Consider the following 21,150-nt stretch of genomic DNA (forward strand, 5'->3'; position numbering starts at 1 on the left):
GATGAGAAAAAAAATCTTATTTGCTTGCTTATCACAACCTTTTTTACACTTACAGAAGAAAAAACAATCATGACTTTGCTACTACCAATCAGCTTGGCAACAGCAAGAAATCTGATCCATTATTGCAGCAAAATTCAGGAGGCTTCTGAAGGCTGTATTAAATGGAATAACAATAAGGAATTTCAGTGCCTTTCTATTTGCACTTATCAAAGTGGACTGTACAGTCTCTGACTTGATTACTAATTATCTTTTTATGAATCTTAAAAGAAAACAAAACACAACTCATTTCCATGTAGCCAAAACATACTTCTAACATACTTTTCTTTAGATAACAAAGCAACTAGCTCAGTGTTTTCTACTACAAATTGCTTGCAGTTATGATAAGAAAGCCAAAGCCATCTCCCAGAAAAAATGTACCTCTTCCATCACCACCACCCTGTCATCTAATTAGGGAATGCCCTTGATAACTAATTGTCTCTCTGAGTCTCCCACTGGGACTTTAGACTGATGGGTACTTTTTCATTTACTGGAGGAATTTCCATCCCTTCTAAACTAGGAAGATGCTAATAACCACCACAAAACATTCCAAACACAGGTTTGCACTCTGACAACAAAAAAAGCTATTGGGCCTGTGGCCTTCAGTAGTATTTTCTGGGTAGGATGTCCCTGTTCATTAACCATGATGTTTTGGGGTATGAGTCAACATCAAAAATATTATTGCTGGGCACAGTCAGTTCATTTCTGTACTTTCAAGAACAGACACAGATACCACATCACAAGATCATGAGAAATTACCCTAATTGAAGGATGTAGAGACACTGAGTAACATGAGGCAGCAAACCCCTTTTACTGAGCCATCAAGTTCCTTCTCTTTGTGAAATCTAAGAAAGAAAATAGGGTTTTGCTCTCTGTCCTCCTTCTCCAGTAAAAGGAGAAGGGAAGGAATCAAGTTTTCTTCCAAAAGAATCCAACAATCAGAATTAATTGGTTGATTCTTCTGCTGATGACATTTCAATGGATTTCAGCTTTATTTTTAAAAACTGCTTTAATAATTTGCAGTGAATCTAGACAGTGACATGCATACACAGTATTCCATGAACTTTGTACAGTTTCCAGGACAAGTCTACTACTGCTATCAATTAATGTATTTCTTCAAATATTACAGCTTTTTAATTTATTAGAGAGCAAAAAGTCTTGAGTCATAACAACAACCCATTCTTGGAGCATTCCTCCTCCGTTTCAGTTTGTTTCAAGTCAGTCACTAAGGTTTACTGAACTGGTAGTGACCATCAGGAAAACATCAGAGCACCAGAGTGCTTTATGCTACTCATGATTTTCAAGCACAGCATATTCAGTTATTTAGCCTAGGGGATAAGGAGGAAAATAAGAATGAAGGCTAAGAGGAAGGTGCCCTCAAGGCAGACAAAGTAATTCAATTTTTTATTTTGGAAGCTTTCCAAAAGCCATGTGCAATAGACGGCACCTCAGCCAAGGCCTGCAAGAGAAGCCTAGCTAGATGTGCAGTCAGCAAGGGTTTGAAACCAAGAATGAAACAGAGTGGATTGGGCTGAGGAAGGGAACAAAACCAGCAGCCTCAGGCCATGTCTAGGCTCAGCAGCCTGAGGACACAAAACACAGAGGATCAAGGAAGCCATCAAGGACAGCTGGCACCTCAAACCTGAACTAGGGACTCATTACTGAGGAAGGAGCCAAGGAGACAAGTGAAAAGGACAGGCAGTGTCTCCAAAAATGTTAATTAACTAGAAACAGGAGTCACAACAGTGTAGGAGGTACAGACACATTTGTGAGGGTGTTTTCAGTCTCATTTCATCTCAGCATACGCCCACAGCTCGCAACAAGAGGGAGATATTTTCCAATAGTTCACGCTATTTCTGAACATATTGAGTGTCTCTGACATACTAGATACACAATTTAATTCCCCAATTCATCTCTGTTCATGTTACTCCTTCATGCTGCCTGAACTTCGCTAAATATACAGAATTCATGCAAACAGGTGTGCATATTTGTTTTGCTCAAGTCTCAAATGGTCTGACCCCAAACAACTTCAGTCTGGAAGCACTCAAGCCACATTATCACAGTGCCCTAGCCAATTATCTGTGCTGTGAGGTGAGGAAGAAAGGCAACTGCTCAGTGTCATGCTACCACTGCATAGCTTCCAGCTGCCTTGCATGCTACCAGAGTGGAGGGTAGACAGAAAAGCTTGCATCTGTCAGCAGTTCTCAACGTGCCCTGGGAAGCTGATCTTTGGCACAGAGGCAGCAGGTTGTGCATTGCAGTACCATGGCACTCACTGGGCTGTGGGAGGAATGAAAGCATTTCTTTCCACCTCTGCAATCTACGGGAAGTGGGACTCCAGTCTCCCTCTGCCAAGAAACAATGTGTTTCAGACACCATCCTTCAGACATGACCCTGCCCCAGAGGGAAAAAAAAAATCATGCCTTGTTGCCTTCAGGAGCAGAAATGTTGTAAGCTCTGGTCATAAGAAAGCTGTCATCACAATCCAGCTTGAGACACCTCACTCTCTATCATTACAGCACTTTGCAGGGCTGTATTTATCCTTCACTCCAACTTCCTGCAGGAACAGCACACTTCTTTTGCACCTCTGGTGAGTGTCATCTGCATAAAAATCCAGTTCCAAGAGTTTTTACTGCATAACGAACGTCATCATCATATGGAAAACAGAACTTATTTCTCTGGCTTGGAAACACTGGTAACACTAAAATGACCATAAAAGACAAAGGAAAAGGTTAAAATCATGTCATAAGGGCCTGGAGAATCACAGATATCTAATGAATCAGATTTCATGCACTGCTGCAGTTACCATGGTGTTGGAAACAATGTCCACTTTTAAAAATTTCAAGGGTTTATTAAACCTTGACAAAATACAACAAAGGACTGAATAAGGAAAAATTACAGTGCTGGGAGTCCCAGTGCAGGGACTAAGCTCCCATGTGCTCACCCACAAAACAGCTGCTCCACCTTTTATACCCCTGGGGTTGCAAAAGGTAACCCCAGCCCCTCCCAAACTCTGCAAATCAACTCTTCTTTGCTGTCCACTGGTGGAGATTGCTTTCTTGCAGCTTGATTGGGGTCAGCTGTTTTCATGTAGTGTCCTCCTCCCAGCTGCCCTATGCAAGGGGCACAGGTACCCACCCTCCCTCCACATGTCCCAGCTACCAGTGGCAACAGCACAAGAGGGAGGGAGAAGGGGATTATGGGGAGAACAGAGGACGTCCAAATGACAAATCACAACAACATCAATAAAACTTCTCATAACATACACATAATATTCATCCCTTAACTGTGAGAGCCAGCCATCCCATAACACATCTACAGCAATGGTTAAAAGGTCAGCTCTCATCTATTCATTTTTGCAGTCATTGTTCAGTTTGAAATTTGACCTCTAAAATCCCCCAACACAAGCTGTATTTTTGGTTCTGCTTGTCCATGTAACTCAAACAGCTGCTGGCTACTAAGTGTTCTGTAAACTGACCTGTTGATCCAGAAGGGAACTGCTCCTTCCCTTTCACTGCCTCGCATCCCTCTCCCTGAAAAAGGCAAGGCTGTTCACAGGCACCAGACAAAACCATGCCAGTCATCACAGGCAGTGAGGAGAAGGAAATGTGTAATAGAAACATATTTCAGTATGTGAAATAGAACTCACATCTTGCTGCTGCTGCCCACTGAAAAAATATAAATTCTATAGGATGAACAATGTCAAGAAGCCAAAGTGATGAAATAGCATTAAACTTAATTAGACTGAGTAAGAAAGGAAGACAGAGTCCGTATTTCACTGTACCTCCACTGGAGGAGGAAATGAAACATAAAAAACAAAAAAGAAATGTACAGTACAGTAGCACTTTGTCTTGATGAAAGCAAGTGACCTGTGAAAGGGGTAAGAGCTGGGCGTACAGTTCCTAGTATGTATGGATGTCTTGAGAGTCACTGATCGCGATACAGAAGATAAGGAATGAAAAGCCAGAGGGAATAAACAAGCTCAGGCAGGGATTGCTGAATGGGAGCTGCTAATTTCTGGTTGAGGTTTCTCAAAGTACAGCCCTTTTCACACAGATCTACTCTGCAGTGAAGCCTCAGCCACAAAAGTGATTGTGATGGACACTTTTCACCCCAGAACTCCCCATGAGGAGCAGCCTTTATTTGTCAGGCACTGTGAGGAGACCGGCCGACATCAAGGTCACTATCAGTGTGTCCCTGGCCTGTGCTTGCAACACACATCTCCGGCCCTTCCCATCTCCCACTGCCACTGTCCTTCCCCAAGGACAAAGACAGAATGCCAGCACACACCACAATACACAACATGATGTTTTATGGAACTGCATAGTCTTGGCATTACGCTGAATATTAATTTAAACAGAAGTACTGTAGGATTTGAGGGCAGCAAGCAGAGCTCTGTTTCACACAACACTGCACAGGCTGCAGACAGCAATGTCAAACCAGCTGCATGGACTTCCTGAACACTAACAGGACAGCTCTTTCATAACAGGGCAGATTATTTCTCTTTGATTTGGTAACAAATTTGATAGCTGGAATTGAAAAGGGTAACAGCTACAGGTAAAATTTGTAATTTTCAGTTCAGCTACTTTTAACTAGAGGAATCATTCTCTAACCATTTTTATAGTAAGTAAAGTAATTATGTGTTCCTCTCAGGCCAAGATCTCAGCTGGCTTAAAAAATGCTGATAATAATCCCTAAAAATACATCAAAAGAAATCTAACATAATCCTAAAAAACATTTCCCATGCAAAGCTTCAACAGGAGGGAATACAGAGGTTGTGACAGAACTTGTATTTGCCTTCATTGTAGACATGTTGCAAAGTGGCTCCAGATTCAAAGTTATATTTAATAACCTGTTGACTCAGAAACAGTTTGACCTACTCTCTTCACAGTTTACAAAACGAACACCCAGGCATGCACTGTCCTGGTACCATTTTGCAAGCAATACCCTTGCACATACTTTGATAAGTGAACAGATAACTCCTGCAATCCTGCACAGCTGGTTGATCATTAAACTGCAAGAAAATGCCCACCTACTACTTAAACTTATCTGAACACGATGAAAATCATCAGTGCCTTTCATAACTACTCATTTATGCTGTATTTTCTGGGGTGTGAAAAACCCTTCAAGTTTTCTCCAAACTTTCCAAAAGACTTCCCCCTGCCACAACAGCCAACTGGCATTTTTCAAGTAAGACTTTTTATTCCTAATCAAAATTTTAATGGCACTAAGTTTGATCTAATTGTGAAATAAAGGCAAACTTAGCTATGAAGACACGTCACAGTTGGATGGATTTTTGCAGATCTGGGTTCACAGGTTACACCAGTAACTTTATTTGGAAACAAGAAAGTTTGGTGAATAAATCTGCTAAGTAATGATATCCATCTCATTTCCCTAGAAAGTACTGGGGGGATTTTGCCTTTCCTGTAGGAGACAGAACAAATTAACCTTTCCACAAACACCACAAACCGCCCACAAAAGACATCAGCAGTTCCTGGTACAATACACCATTATGACCTTTGTGGGGCAGATATATGGAACAGCAAAGGCGTGACTTATTATTAATTTACACTTAAGCTGTGATTTATGAGAAAGAACATAAACACAGTTCATGAGTCAGACCTAGTGAAATCTCTAAGTCCCCAAAGAAAGCACAGCAATGACCAGAAAAAAAGGGACTTTCTAAAACAATAGCACCTTCCTACACAATACTTCCTGAACCCTATCCTTGTGCTCCAGACAACTTTACTAAATAGGGAAGGTATTTTACAGTCCACATACAGCCTACAGCTGAAATGTCTGCACTCAAGGTAAAGCACAAAGCTCTTCTCCAGTGCACCATCAACACTTTCTATAGCCCACAAAACAAAAGGAAGAAAGTAAACACATGGCACTATTCTCACTCCTCTTGGAAATGGCTAAATCTCCTCTTCATGGAAGGAAAGAAAAGTGGAAGGGAGACCTAAAGACTAAGTGTGTGAGAACTTGGCACCATCTTCCACCAGGGATGCGTGTTATGTTCCTCCTCTGCATTCTCCAGTAACTTTACCCACTCACCCTGCAGTTTCTTAGGAAAACATAAAGAAGAAGTGTTGACTGCCTGCATCAAGAGAGATGAACTGTCAGTGACCCACATGGTCAGGGAGCAGGGCCAACCACCACTTATTCCACCTACCACCACCAGAGATTGTCAGATACAGATGAAGATGAATTAAATTGAAACTTGCATAACTCTCTTTAAAATGATTTCTCAACTTCCCACAGCAGAAGTGGTGGTCTTTCCTATGGCTGATCCACCACTTGAAGGTGGATGAGGGGGTGTGAACAAAAGAAAAAAAGAAATGTTCCAGGTTGTGTGCTAAGACAGGGAATAGAACATAAGGTCTGCTGTTACTTGCAAACTGTTTTTTTTTTTTGATGAAAAATCACATTACTTAGTGAGAAACAGAAACTTTGGTAGTGTATGCTTTTGGCCCAATCTGACAAGCAGATGAAGTTCTCACTTCTCAGTGTCCATTACAATGAAACTGCCAGAAAGCACCCTAGCAAACAGAAGTAAATCTATGTCCTAAAGAGACTGCAAATATTTTCTACAAGCATACCCGAAAAAAACAGTAGATCATTTCACTTTTTATTCAACAGATATAACTGGATTAGAAAATCATATATAGTCCAGACTTTACCAAATACATTAGAAATATTTTTCTGCCTCTTGTAACAGAACTGCCTATCTGGGAGCAGGTAAGAGCTGAAGCCAAAGGAAATGAGGAACAAAGTAAGTAAACTAAGAAACCAGATAACCATAAAGAAAGTGCATTGAAGGATGAAGACTTTACCTCTCACTTACCCTGGAAAAGCTGAATGAACCTGGGATGTAAGGCAGACGTGATAATTCCATCTGGCAACTCTCTCAAAAACAGTTTCAGCAGACTGGCTGCTGAGTACACATCACCATCTTTAACGAGTTCCACCTCCTCCCCACGCTCGTACTGCAGACGCAGCTGCTCCACCATCTTCATGCTGCCATTCACTCTGAAGAGACCTTCCTGTGTCATACCTGTAATTGTATATATAAAGACTGAGCTGAACCACCACATCCCAGTGACATGATAAAACAGATATTCTAGTCTGAATAACACACATGTAGTTATACAAACGAGGATAATTAATACACCACAATATTAAAAAAAAATACTCTGTCCCCAGAAACCCCCTCTAGTCAGGCAGTTAGATTATGATAAATAACAAATACTAATGACAAGACCTTGAGGCCTGGGATACTCTTTTGAGAACCCACAATACTACAATGCCACTGAGTTGTCTCACACCATGAGAAATCAACTGAGACAGATATTTTCCATTAGTATATTTCAGCAGAAAAGGACCCTACAAAGGACTTTACAAAACCCATCAGTTGTTTCATTTTTGCAAGTTTTGTTTTCTGCCATACACATTTGGATTACTTCCAGCTTCATGTTCCAGGGTAACAGGTGCTTACCTGTGACCCATCACGAGGCAAAAACATCTCAGTATGTGCTGAGTGCAGCAGTAACTCCATAGTGAGTTCTGCAACTTTATGGGAGTAGGAAATCTCAATAAGCAAATAATGTATCATGGACAGCACAAAACCCAAAGGATTTCACAATGAAAAAGAAATGGTATCCATCACTACAGGCCAGACACCCAGTAAAGGAGATGTACAACACCCTTCACCCAGTAAAGGGGATGTATAAAAAAGGAGGCTTCAACAGAGGAAGCCAGACTAAACATACTAAATTGAACAGCACTTTCTAGGCATTTGTTAAGATTCAAAACCTTCTGTGAAGACCCTATAACTGACCTCTGTAAATTATTTTTTCTCTGGAACACTTTCACTGCAAAAATTCTGCCTTTCTAATTCTGTGCCTATAGACCTGCTTGCTCTTCCTCAGAAGCGTAACACTATGAGGATTGAATATGTATTGTTTTCAACAGTTCAGACATCAAGGAACTGCAACCTGACAGAATGCTTCCAGTCCAGGAAATAAATTCTGAGACAACAGTTTGTAGAGAAATATAATCTCTTTTATTGGACTAGAAGACAAACTGGTCTAGTAAGGGGAAAAAATGGACAAGCACTCAAAACATTTTACTTGACTAATATGACATACTGCTGTCAGAGTTTGTATTCCTGCATTCACAACAAAATGCATTTTCATGTGACATGCTGTGCTGCCATCTCGAGGGCAGAACACACCTCATCTGAATAGAGATTTTCAGTTTTGCAGTACTAGGTGAGCAAAGGCCGCAGCCCCCACACAGATCAAATTCCCTCCCCCTCTGTCACCCATTTATGGAAATAAAGAGAGGCTAGAACATCCTGAAAACAGTAATTAGAAACTACTAAATACAGCACAGGGAAATTCAGCTTCATCTATAAATTTGGAATTAGGCAGCTAAATGCAAACAGTTTAAGGATGTAGCTGCCCAACAGGCAGCTCAGCCTGGGTGTCTGGGCCTTTGTTAAAAATTGTGTTAGGTTTGTTTTTGTGAATTAATGGCAACGTTAACTGTGAAGGCCAATTAACTTTGCCATTAATTCACAAAAACAAACCTAACACAGACACAGGACACTAATTTCAACAACTTTCCATATGAGAGGGTATCTTTGAGATCTTGCTTGCATTTTTGAGAAAAAGAATAGCCTTTATCTTTATTGGGGCCAGATAATCAACTTGGCATTCAGAAGCCCAGCTAATCTCACTTCAGAGTAGAAGACTTGGCTTGTTTAGTCCATATTTGGGACACAGTCGTGTGGAATCTTTTTATGGAACACAGAGCACAGCCCACAACTTGCAGTCAAGAGTGTCTGTCAGTTTCTGGTTTTGATTAAACCCTAAATGATGGAAAGCTTTTTCCATTCTTTCTCTTCCAGTGTCCAAGCAGGCCACTTTTATGCAGGCTGAAGTGCATCAAGGAAGAGGCTGCTGTGTAAAGGTAGGATGATGAAATTTGTACTGTTACCTTAATCCAAGCTAATTTTCAAAACATGTTTGCATCTATGAGCTTCTGAGGATCTACCAAGATACAGTCATAGAATCTAAGCCTCTACAGCTGGATTATCATTATTGAATAGCTAAAAGAAAACCTTAGGGTAAAACCAGATACAGCTCCTTAGAAGATGGCATTACCACCACAAAACCTTTTCCACTGCTGACCAAATGCCATACAAGACATCTGTGCACCAGTGGTGCTCTAGGCTTCTGCAAGGAGACATATTTCAACAACAGGAACTAAAATCCCATTAAATGAATGCAAAAAGAAGCTAAGAACTGAACACCTACTTAAGGGGATTAATAATAACTGGAATATACCTGAAAAGCTGTAAGAACTTGTATTCCTTTCCAGCAATATTCTCTGATGGGATATGTGTGTGTGTGTCTGTGTGCCTGTGACTATCTCTATACAGAAAAAGTGTTAGAGACAAATGTTTTGCAACTGGAAGATAACACAAACCTTCACAAATGGAATACATTCCATTTATAAACCGAACAGCTTGTTTACGAGTGTGCTGCTACCTAATGCTGTAGTTCACCTTTATAAACATGCTAAAATGTAAGTTCAGCATCAAGGCATAAATAAAAAAAGAAGCAAACCACATACAGTAACATTCTTTGCCAGTGGTTCATGCCACAAAAAACCCCTCACATTCTTCCCTTTGAAGAGCCTTACTAAAGAGAGCTGCTAAGGAGAAGTGACTCCACTGATCTTACCATGCTGGGTGAGGTACTCCACTATATTCCACACAACTATTGGGATTCCATTTTTGCTCAGTCCCTGCTGCTGGAGCTCCAGAAGACTCACACCAAACACCTTTGGACAGGTTGTGTCCCTGTGCTTGTTCAGTGGAGACACAGCTATCTTTTTCATATCCTCCTTCAATCTCACAGCTGATTTGCTTTGCTTAAAGGAGCAGAGAAGGAAAAAATGGGCATTAGTCACATTTGCTGCAGAAGGTTGTGTGGTCACAACACAAGCACATCCATCAAAACAGGCTTTTATGCTCCAGCATAAGGGTTTGGCCCCACTTAGTTTTAATCCACGGGAAAAAACCTCTGTGAAGTAGGAAAGTAAAAATGAACAGAAGAAAACACTAGAAGAGGAACAAGAATGTAGGTAGTCTGTAGGTAAGGGAGAAAGACTTTTGCAGACAAGCTTGTTACTAGAATAGCAAGGAACTGGGAGTAAGCAAGCAGGAGACTGATGTTGTTAACTCATGAAACACACATGGGTTACAAAAGTAACTGGACAAACACAAACAATCCCAATACACCACCAGTAGCTCAGCTTGGCTCCAAGATGCCTGTCAGGGAAATACTCTGGAGAAGGTTCACTACACTCTTCTTCCAAATATTGTTTCCCAGGGATTCATTCTGGCCACTGTCAGGTGAGATAAATCCTTATGAAAGATGTTCTGTTATGTTTAGTATCTGCTAAGTCTGAAATTTAATTACTGAGGTCTTAAGGTTAGAAAGAGACTATGTAATCTAATCACACATAACAAGGGGGGTGGAAAACCCACTGCACAATAAACCCTTAATCCCATAGATTCTTCAGGAGGCACAACATTCTCACAAGTTTTCAGCTGCAGTGACAGAGAAACCATGGGAAGACAGTTAATAAAACCCAGGGGAATAAAACAATACATGATTAATTTATAGGATTGATAATGGGCAGAAATCTTAATCAGCCTACAGGATTGCACCTTTGGGAAGACAGTTCAAGGCAGAGCAGCAGCATCACCCACCACAGCTTCAATCACACTGCAGGAACTGGGAGCCACTGCTACTACAGAGTTCAATGTCTTTGTTTAAGAAGACCACCACTGGCATGGTGCTTAAAAATAAACTTATTCCTACTGTGTTTCATTAACAAACTGGTAGTAGAAACTGTACACATGGAGAATACTGTATAGTAACATTAAAAAGTGCTCAGACTCTTGCATAAGTCTTGACACTTCACTGTGTTAAGACATTTTATCATTGCATATGTATATTATTTTATTTTAAACAGGCCTTTAAAATCTCTTCACTTGAGACACATTTTTATTGCAGTCTGTAAGCAGCATGAACATCTGCTATGTTGCTATTAAGCACGACTGTCCTTTCAGATATAAAATGATCTGGCAGCTCACTCACTTGGCTGTGCTTTTCCCATTAAAGAGTTATTCGAGGCATATGTGTGCTCCACAGTCGCAGGACTCACAACACTCGTGTGATATTTACGAAAGATGTTGCTTATATAAACATCAAAAGTATGTTTTGCTATTTGTGAAACAGAACCGCAAGATTGCATTATTGTGACCACTTTATAAATATTTAAAATGAGCAGTAGATGCAGCAGTGTTTGAACTAAAATTTGACTAACATTAAAATACCACATCTTTTTTAAAAAGACATGTTCCCATTCAGGATTAAATGAATAATAAACAATATTTATTGCAGGCAGACACATGGCAAGGTAAAAATCACATAGACTAGGTTAAATTCAGAGGACAGCAAAAATCCTTTAGGCAGTTTCTGAGCAGCTGCGATGCTTAGGGAGCTTTTCCAATTAAGGCCTTCAATTAGCCTCACAATCTTGCTCAGTTACAGGTTTCCAGCCTGTTTCAACATTTGAAAACCTGAGTCACTGAGTTGGATTTACTTGGGGAAACTCACTATTTAAATGCACATGAGAACCGACAGACATTTGCCGTGTCCACAGAAACAAGAGAAAAATTTTGAGCTTGCTTCACGATCTGAAGAGGCTGCGCTAAGAACAAAAAATTATGTGGTTATCCAAAATACACATCTAACCAAAAATCAAAACAAAGCCATTCCCTCAAAACGGCTCTGAAACAAAGAGTTCAGTGTTATGTTGCCTTATAGATGGAAGATCTGACTTTACCCACGGAAAACGCGTCCAAGTACTAATGCCCCTGTTGCTGATTTCCGAGACTGGGAAAGGAACTTAATCATCCCTGCACGATGCCGCCAAAAAGTTCCGCCCAGACACTTGGAAAAAAGCTATTTATACGCCACAGGGACGCACTTTTACAGCTCATCCAACAACTTGAACGCAGGGAACGCGGAGCACAGTTGTTCTCCGGGTTTAAAAAAAAAAAGGGGGGGGGGGGCTGGTACTAACTAAAAGAAAACCCCCTGGAATCGTCTTTTACGAATCTTCCCCTTTCCCAAACTAGCGGCAGCTGCCGTGCGGGAAGAAGCAGAAAGAAAGAGAAAGAAGAAGAGTGAAGGAGAGAACAGATGGAGTGCGCTCAGGACGAGGAGAAGGTGCCGGGCCCGGCCAGGCCTCCCTGGCCCCGGCCCCGCGAGGGACCCCGGCGGAGGGCGGCAGGAGGAGGAGGCTGATCCAGCCGCCATGCAGCCGCCCCCGCTCCCGGCCGCGCTGCCGTGCCCGTGCCGCCGCCAGCCCCTACTCACGCGTACGGCCAGCGCCCCGGCCCCCATGCCGGCTGCCGCTCCGCCCCGGCCGCCCGCCCTCGCTGCTCTCGGCGGGCGCCTGCCGGCGGGAGCTCTGGCCCTGAGGTGCCGCCCGCCGGCCCGGCCCGCCCCACAGGCCGCGGGGGGAGAGCAGCCGAGCCCCCGCCTCCCGCCGGAGCGGCCGGGAGGGCTCGACGGGGACGAGTCTGCTTCCCGGAGCTTGCCCGGGTCGCGGCGGTCGGAGCGCGGGCCCCGCGGCTGCACCGAGAGGCTCCCGGGCCGGGCAACCGGGACCTGCCGGGGAGCGGAGCGGCTCCGCTCGTGTGCGAGCCTGGGCTCGGGCAGAGCCGCTGGAAGTGTCGCCGCGAAGCCGCTGAGCCCAGTAACGTTAGCGGGGTGCGGGGGAACCGCAACCGCGCCCGCCCGAGCAGCCGGGGAGCCGGGCAGCGGGGCCTGGAGAGCGGGCAGCCGGGCCGAACAACCCCTCTGTGCCACGGCCCCGCAGGGCAGGATGCGGTGCAGCACTTGGCCCGAGTCTGGAAAGCGTGAAGCAGCCCAAGCATTGCCCCTCTATAAGGTTTTTCATCTAGGGATATGTTGGTGAAATAAGGAAAGTTTAGAGCGAAGAGTGGAGGGCAGGACACCCTCGCAGCTAGCGAATGCCCGCCGTCACGGCATGGCAGCGGCGGGGAGAGGAACTGTGCTTGCCCCAGTGCCCTTCTCCCGGTCACTGCCGCCCGGAAGCAGTGTTTGTCCTAGAAATTCAAATTACACTTCAAGCCAGAACTGGGGAGTTGTGGCGTTTGACTTTTTTTTTTTTGGTGGGAGGAAAGCACAACACACATGTGCTTATTTCTATTTCCTCTCAGATGTAAGCAGTGCTGAGCAGGGCCTGAGCATCAGGGTAGGAGGGAAGGTCTTTGGAAATTGCCTCGCAGAAATACTTGGCTCTGGCACAGGGACAAAAGGAAGTCTAGCCAAGTAGAGAAAAGGCGAGGAAGAAGAGCAATCTCTTTCATGATCAGTTTCTGTTTTCCTCTCTAAGCCACTCTAACCCGAAATTACAACTTTCCCAGTTGGTCAGTTTACAAAAGTCAGTTAGCATTGATGTTTTAATTTCACTTTAGGACTCTCAAAGTGAATTGATACAACATCCTCCCTCCTCTATCCCACTCTTTACTGTAAGACTCTAACTTACTTTTCACATGAATCACACACAGCCCTTTGCTTCTCAGTCCTAATTGCAGCTTCACCGGGAAAACCAGTGACGTGCTTCAAACTGCAATCCAGAGTGGGAATGATGAGAATCCGCAGCTCCTGCAGTGGGAGGGTGAAGAGTTCCAACATGAACCCACAGCACTGAGCAGCATCTATGGCATTAAGAATTTCATAAATGCATGTTGAGATGTAGCAGGTACAATCTCATTCTATAAAAAGCAAGACCAGAAATCAAGCTTGAGCATCTGCTTATGAGAGCCTAGAAAGTCACACTTTCTGTCAAGCCACTGGACACTTGTGGCTATGACAGGCTGGTAACTTTTCTCTGTAGTGATGAAGTCTTGAGAGAGCTGAAGGCCAGCATACTTGTTTCCTGTCAAACCCAGACTGAAACTGTTTGACTCTGTTTCAGAGTCAAACCCAGACTGAAACTTCCACAATTGCCTTTGTCCCCTCCTGATTTTACACAGGCCAGCAACCCCTGTGCAGGGCAGAGAAAGATTTATCTGAACTTTTTTGAACTCCACCCTAGAAGTAAATGGATTCCTTCCTGTACCTTCCACTCTTCCCACAGAGACATGTTTCTCTATATCCTGATCTTCTTCTCCTCCCTGAGGTGAAGCACTGCCTTTCAGGGTGACTCCTCAAAAAAAAAAGGTGTAATGAACATTATGTGTTTCTGGTGCCAGAGAAATCAGCCAAGATGCTGTGGCATTTGACTCTAGGGTGCATGTTACTCAGGAAACCTTCACTATTTTCCTGCAAAAAAGTTCAGAAAATCTTTAGAGAACAAAAAATCAGAAGCAGTCATGCCTATCATAGAGAAACAGAAAATTTCTCAAACCTAACAACAAAACCACACCTCTGTATACCTCATACATATGCTATTTCATGTTTTCTGGCTAAGATGTTGCATCAAACAACTGTCTCTTCCCTTTTCTCCTCTTGAGGAATGTAACACTACATGGACAGAACAACTGCAGGGTGAATATTTATGCAACTTATCATAGAATATGTCTAGATCCATGGGAGCTCAAATCAGAGCAAATGCATTGTGAAAGACTGGTGGAAAGTCAGTGAGACCCACAAGTTGTGTGTAGCTGCTTTTATCATAATCATGCCCACCTACCTTGGGTCACACAGTTGTTTCCAGTAGTTCTCAACTATTTATTATATTTGTGTAAGAGTAGCTCAATGGCTTTTTAACATGCCTCTCTTTTCAGAACAGCCAACAGAATAAATTCACTAGCTGAGATGCACCCCTTCATCATCTTCTCCTACTTCTACATAACTGCTAAATGTAAAAGCATTGCAAAGAATGGGCTAATCATGCAATGAATCAAAAAAGGAAAACAATTTTTTCTTGCCTTCCACTTGTTTACAAATAAGACATTTAACCTCAGATGTTGAAACAACATTCCCAGAGGGGAAGAACTGAAGCTGAGGTAGTGTTGGAAGTTCAAAGGAACTGCCTCACACCTCTTCTGTGAATGATGCAGTATGTTGCTTTAACCTGATTATTATTCATAATTTCCACAGTGACAGCAGAATTCAACACCCATTTCATAAGAACCCACATAAAAACAGGCTGTGAAATAAATGATTGCTGCCACCTCTAGCATCATTGACCATTATTCTGTTCCCTCCTGGCTAGCCCAAATAGCCAGCTGCAGGACTGACCTTCCAGGGCAGTCATGGGAAGGTCAGCCCAACTAAACATAGGGCATACTCTAGTGAGTAAGACCTGGCAGCAACAGGCGAGAGCAAGAAGCAAAACAATAATCCAGAAGCAGCTGGAAATTGCCAGACCAACACATGAAAGTAGGCTTAGATGAGATATTAGGGAAAACTTTTTACTGTGAGGGTGTTGAGGTGCTGAAACAGATTGCTCAGAGAAGTTGTGGATGCTCTATTCCTGCAAGTGTTTGAGGCCAGGTTGGATGGAGCTCTGAGCAATCTGGTCAGTGAAAGGTGTCCCTGCCCATGGCAGGGGTGTTGAAACTATGTGATCCTTGAGGTCTCTTCCAACCCAGGACATTCTATGATCTGGCTGAGAGATTAGTCTGTCACTGAGTAACTACTTCTCATCCAAAAAGCAGTAAGAAGACACCTTTTCTTAGAGAAAAAAAGAAAAAAGGGCATGCAATAAAAAGCATGTAATTCACTTCAATTAAGACATCTGTGCGAAGGTTTTGGAATCAAAATGAGGATGACTTTCCCCAGGATGTTGTTCTTGTAAATGCATTAAACATTTTAAATATCTAAAACTAGTATTAATAAGGGGTGGTGGTAGTTTTGCTTTTGTGGAAAAATCCATGGATACCTTGCACTTCTGCATGAAAACCAGAAAATGAAAGGGACTAGAAATGATCACATTTCCCTTTCATTGTGTTGTCCAAATGAAAAAAAACTACCAAATTCCATTAGGCAGCACATGGAGGACAGAAAATGAAACCCAGCCTTTTTGAGAGCTCTGTTACTGAAAGATGGGGCAAGGATTTATTGTGTGACTCTTTTCCAGAATAAACCCTACAGAAATGGCAGGTTGAATTTTTTATGTCTTCACATCACCTTTGCCCTTCAAGGCAGGGGAGGATGTAGAAGAAGGAGAAATCTGATTCAACAGTTATAATTCTAAACTAAGAAAACAAATTGTTGTTCTTGAAACACAATTTGCAATTTTATCAAGCCTGAATGACATTGTTCTGCTGCTCAGTATTATCTTGTTATTTATGACATCCCACTTTATACAGAATTTTCTTTACAAAAGGCAATATTTGTTAGAGGCAGTCATTACAAGTGATTTGTCTGAACATCAAATAATCTGAATGATGAGTCATCACAAGCAGTACTGCACAAGGAATCAGTAGTGATAAATAGAAAAAGAGGATTTATAAATAAATTACTTTTTATTGCAGGTCAACAATAAAAATGTACCATATCTACATTTTGAAATAGTGTTTGGGGGAGTGGGGGGAAGTGATTAGAACTATTCAAAAAGCTATCAGTGGTCCCAAGTTAGTGATGAAAGGATGTATCAGCTCATAACATGGATGATGAAAAATGGGATTTTGTGGGCTCTGGTCTGTTTTATCCTCCATTTATGTGTGCAAGACTGAGTAAATGCTGGCTAAGTGAAGGGCTGAGTGTGCTGAACACATATCTTTAGTTTGGAAGGGATGGGAGGCTTCATACACCAACACACAGAAAAGAGATATGTGACATCATATTTTATACCAAAACCTTTCAGGAGCTGCCCATTGTTATGTTACAAAGTGAAGCCTGTTAATCATTTCAGCCAAGCTGCCACCACTGCCAGCTAAACATCAGACCTGCAGATCTGCAGGGCCTTCCCTGGCCACATTTTAGCCTGGATTTCTTCCCTTGGCCACTTGGGACAGAACATTTGTAGATATTTGATGACTCTTGAAGTTGAGAACAGAAAATAAAGCAGCTTATAGAATTGATTTAAATGTCTAAATTAATAGCCAGCTATTATCTGACTAATCATTAGCTGACTAATCTCGACTTTGTGACACAAAGGTATTTTTAGAGAGAGGTTTGCCTCTACTGTTGCTGCAATGATTTAGAATTTGACCTGGATTTGCAAGGAGTTCAAATTGTTTCTGGCTAACTACATAACAGAAGTGTTTTAATTTCAGCAAAAATAAGAAAGAGGGGTTTTTTTCAGATCCCAGCATCCTTCAATAATATAAAATTATTTAAGAATTACTATATCTTGGGAGTTTGCAGATTCTAAATTATAGCAACAAAAGGAGGTCCCTGAACGGGCAAGGATCATGGAGATTCGTTCCTGCTGGGAAGAAGCGTGTTCATGCATGGCCTAAACTCGGGCTTGCATCCCCATCTTGTGGCAGAAGAGTGCAAGGAGCAAAAGGAAAAGCTCACCGTGGCCGAGGGTAACCCGCCGGTCTCACGGCCAACCAAGCAGCAGGGAATGCATAGGGAATGTCCTCGGCTCCGTTATTACTGCCACGCCGTTTCTAATCTCACACCTCATCAATATCCCTGCCTCATCAATAAAAGGGGCTCAAGGAAAATCCTGTCCTGGTACAAAAAAGCAAAACAACACAAAACATCAAAGCAAAAACCCAAACAAACAAAAAAAAAAAAACCCCAACCCCAACCAACTAACAAACCCCCAAAAACCCCACCCCAAACCAACACCACCCCACACACCAAAATATCAGCTGCATTCAGAACACTTTCACTTGGTGTAGAAAGTGTTTCCATCCCACCACTGTGACAGCCAGAAATGTGCTTGCCAAACTTTAGGAACAGCATCCTCTATTTAGTCCTGTTTTAGCAGGGGAAACCTGAACTTAATTCCACTAATTTCATGGACTGCTGCTAAGTTTTAGGTCAGGTCTGTAATTAAAAACCAAGTGAAAAAAACAAACAAACAGAAAATCCAGCAACAACAACAAAAACCCAACAAGACATGGGAAGATCAGAAATACCAGAAATCGTAACAAACCTACAGAAGAATTATAAGATTTCATTAGAAACCCTGTGAGAATAATGATGAGCTTACAAGCAGATAAGAAATGTTTATTCACTCTTTCTCTCCCCATCTCAGCCCCTACCTCAGGTTGTGAGTCAACCTTAGCAATTAAACTGTCAAAGAACAATAGTTGTAAAAGAAAAGAGGACATAAGTTCTGCCCTATCCCACAGTGGACTGCACTATCCTAAAAATTATGTATGGTGATACCTACACATATTTTTAAAACCAGGCAGGTCCAGGCAGCAGCTGGCAGGACTGCAGTGTGCTCAAAGGTATGTAGGATCTCCATGGGAAAAGATGAGTGTGGCAGCCTGTGCTGCTGTTCAGACACACATCTGAGAATGTTAATGGGATGGCTACACTATTCAAAAACCCTCAAAATTTTCAGTCTCTGTTTCCTGGCCTAGAAGACCAACATCATCCAGCCTCTGTGTCTGGCTACACCTCTGTGCCTAGTGCAGTCCAGGAACCCTGATTTTGATGGATTGAGACCCCACTAGGATCTGGCTGTGTATGGGGCAATGTTGTGTGAGCTCAGCTAACACACGGTTATGAGGCAGCCTTAGCCAGAAGTGAAGATTTAGGCTTAAGTCAACTGTAAAGAGAATCTGGGCTTGACTTTGTGACAATGTTGCAACACATCCCCCATGTTTGGGATGCTGCTGTTTGTAGAGTTCCAGTCACTCTAGGCAACTGTCAGAAAGCAGGGAAGAATTTCCAGCATTCCCCAGGGAAATAAATGAGGGAAGAGTAATAAAAATGGGAGAACAATAAATGGGGGATTTTTTTCTGTCATATTTTGGTAAAGAAAATCTCTTCAATATTACACATCAGAAAAGCTTCATCTTTCAGTAACCAGCTACACATGACAGCCCAGTTTTTCTTTCTTTTTTTTTTTTTCCCTGAAATACATTTTTTTATGTTTATGAGCTTAATCTTGCAGCCTGTTTCAGGAAGAGCTGGCAGCTGTGTCCCCACTGCTGCCTGCCTAGGGCATGGCTGGCAGCAGAAGCAACACAAGGCAGTTGGGGCCAGCTGCTCAGAACAGTCAAGATACTAAGATACTTTGCTCTTCAGTAACTCTCTGTACTACAGATGTAATAGCACTTTTTGCAATGAGGGAAATATATCCACAAAATATAGACCTTTGCTATGATTGTTGCAAGCTAACTTGGTGGCCTCAAAGATGAAGTACCAGCTGTCAAATTACAGTCAGAGCCATTCACCCCCTTTAAAATGTAACTGGGAGGAAGAAGTACCTTGAGCATGTCTCCCAACTCAAAATGTTGTGAAGTCCTAGCCACAGTGGACCATGGCTATGAGCATTGATTCATTTGTCAGAAAACTTTGTTTTTATTGGCTTAGAACATTGCAAAAAGTGCAATATGAGTAAAAGTTGCCTCTGAAGAGCCAAGACAGAGAGGTAACTGAAGTCATGTCCCTTATTGCAGGGTAAAATAAAGCACAATCAATAGGAGAGAAATGCGTAGGCTGGGACTAAATAAAACCTCTCTACATTTGGCGCTTTGTTGCCTTGACAATACAAGTCTGTGTAAATAACAAAAAAAAAAAAAAAGAAAAAAAAAAAAAAAAGAAAAAATAATTTCTGAGTACCAGACTGGATGGAGCCACATCTGATGCTGGGAAAGGATCCTGCCCATTAATTTGTATGAGCAGAGAAAACTACATGACAGAATTTGGGCATTGGAGACAAACCACTCAAGAGGGAATTTGCACTTAGGCTCCATGGTGGAAACATAAAATACTTGCAAATCTGACCCTGCTTTAGGAATTTCTGCTCCATGAAGAGTTTGTCATTCCCCACAAGGAGGGCAAAAGCCATCCTGCACGGTGAAGCTCTGAGGCCATACTGTGGCCACCCAGCTGCTTGCAGAGGATAAGAAGGAATATCTTGAGTCAGCTGTTATTGCCCTACAAGTTGGTTTTAATTATATTTTTGATTTATCAGGCCTTAATCAAGTGTGTAAAAGAATCATTTTGACAGTGAATGGCATTTTACAAGTTGATTTACTGCATCCCAGTTGAAGCCAGTTCAAATGGCCTTTAGAAAGCAACCTGTAACAAAACCATTAATTACGTGTTCTGGTTGGAAACTGCATCCTGGAGCCAAGAAAAATTCAGTCACTACACATTTTGTGAATCTTATTTTTTCCAGGTTTTACAGGACTACTTCACTGCCTGGAAGGCTAGTTCCAAGGAGAGATCTAGAGCTCAGTAGAGTCACAGCAGGAAAAAAAAAAGCTTTCACCAGAAGAATGTTTTTTCAGTAACATGTTAGCATATACCATTTTGGCTGAAAATCTATTATTTTAAATCTGAAACTGCCCCACCACAACTCGTGGACATTCCAGCCAGATGATTCCTGCTCCTATCCTTTTCTTTAGCTCAAAGTTTTGGCTGCAACAGGACAGTGACAGTGAACCCTGCTGAAAATCCCAGGATCTGTGATGTGGTGTGTTTCCAGCTGAATCAAAGAAATATCAGTTGTGCCATTTAAGCTCACTGTAGTCGGTTGTGCTTCATGGAAGGTTAATCTGGATGAAGTCAAGAGCAGAAAAGAACCAGTAGGATCAAACAGAGAGGAGAAAACTCACTTTGATATTGGAAAATGAAGACTGGAAACAAATATGATTGTTTACTGGTACAGTATAATAAACTCCAGAGAGACGAGAGAGTTTGTTATTTATGGAACAACATTAGCCAAAAGTGAAACTGGCCTGTGTGGCTTGTGAATTCCTTTAGGGTGGAAATAAAAAATTATTTAAAACCTAGCCAGGTTCTGGAGTTGCCTTTTGTAGGGAGCATTAAAGGCCAGAAACCTAATTAGGCTAAAGATGGACTATATGATGGGAATGTTGCTGCAGTAGGAGGCAATTCTGGAGAC

General features: G+C 42.2%; 1 protein-coding gene across 6 annotated transcripts in view; it reads right to left on the minus strand.

The window, feature by feature from the left end:
- Nucleotides 1-12,588, minus strand: part of FAM13A (family with sequence similarity 13 member A) — a 116,547-nt gene extending 103,959 nt beyond the window's left edge. For 5 of the 6 annotated variants that reach the window (XM_050974125.1, XM_050974121.1, XM_050974124.1 and 2 more), the window contains exons 1-3: nucleotides 12,501-12,568; nucleotides 9,789-9,978; nucleotides 6,884-7,093 (exon numbers count right to left, since the gene is read on the minus strand). In XM_050974125.1, the coding sequence (XP_050830082.1) occupies nucleotides 6,884-7,093; nucleotides 9,789-9,978; nucleotides 12,501-12,527 (427 nt within the window). In that variant the 5' untranslated portion in view covers nucleotides 12,528-12,568. Of the gene's footprint in view, nucleotides 1-6,883; nucleotides 7,094-9,788; nucleotides 9,979-12,500 lie in introns of all 6 variants that reach the window. The other variant, XM_050974126.1, reaches the window with a different exon arrangement.
- Nucleotides 12,589-21,150: the final 8,562 nt, after the last annotated feature.

This window comes from Serinus canaria, chromosome 4, assembly GCF_022539315.1.
Source record: "Serinus canaria isolate serCan28SL12 chromosome 4, serCan2020, whole genome shotgun sequence".
NCBI classification, from domain to species: Eukaryota; Metazoa; Chordata; class Aves; order Passeriformes; family Fringillidae; genus Serinus; species Serinus canaria.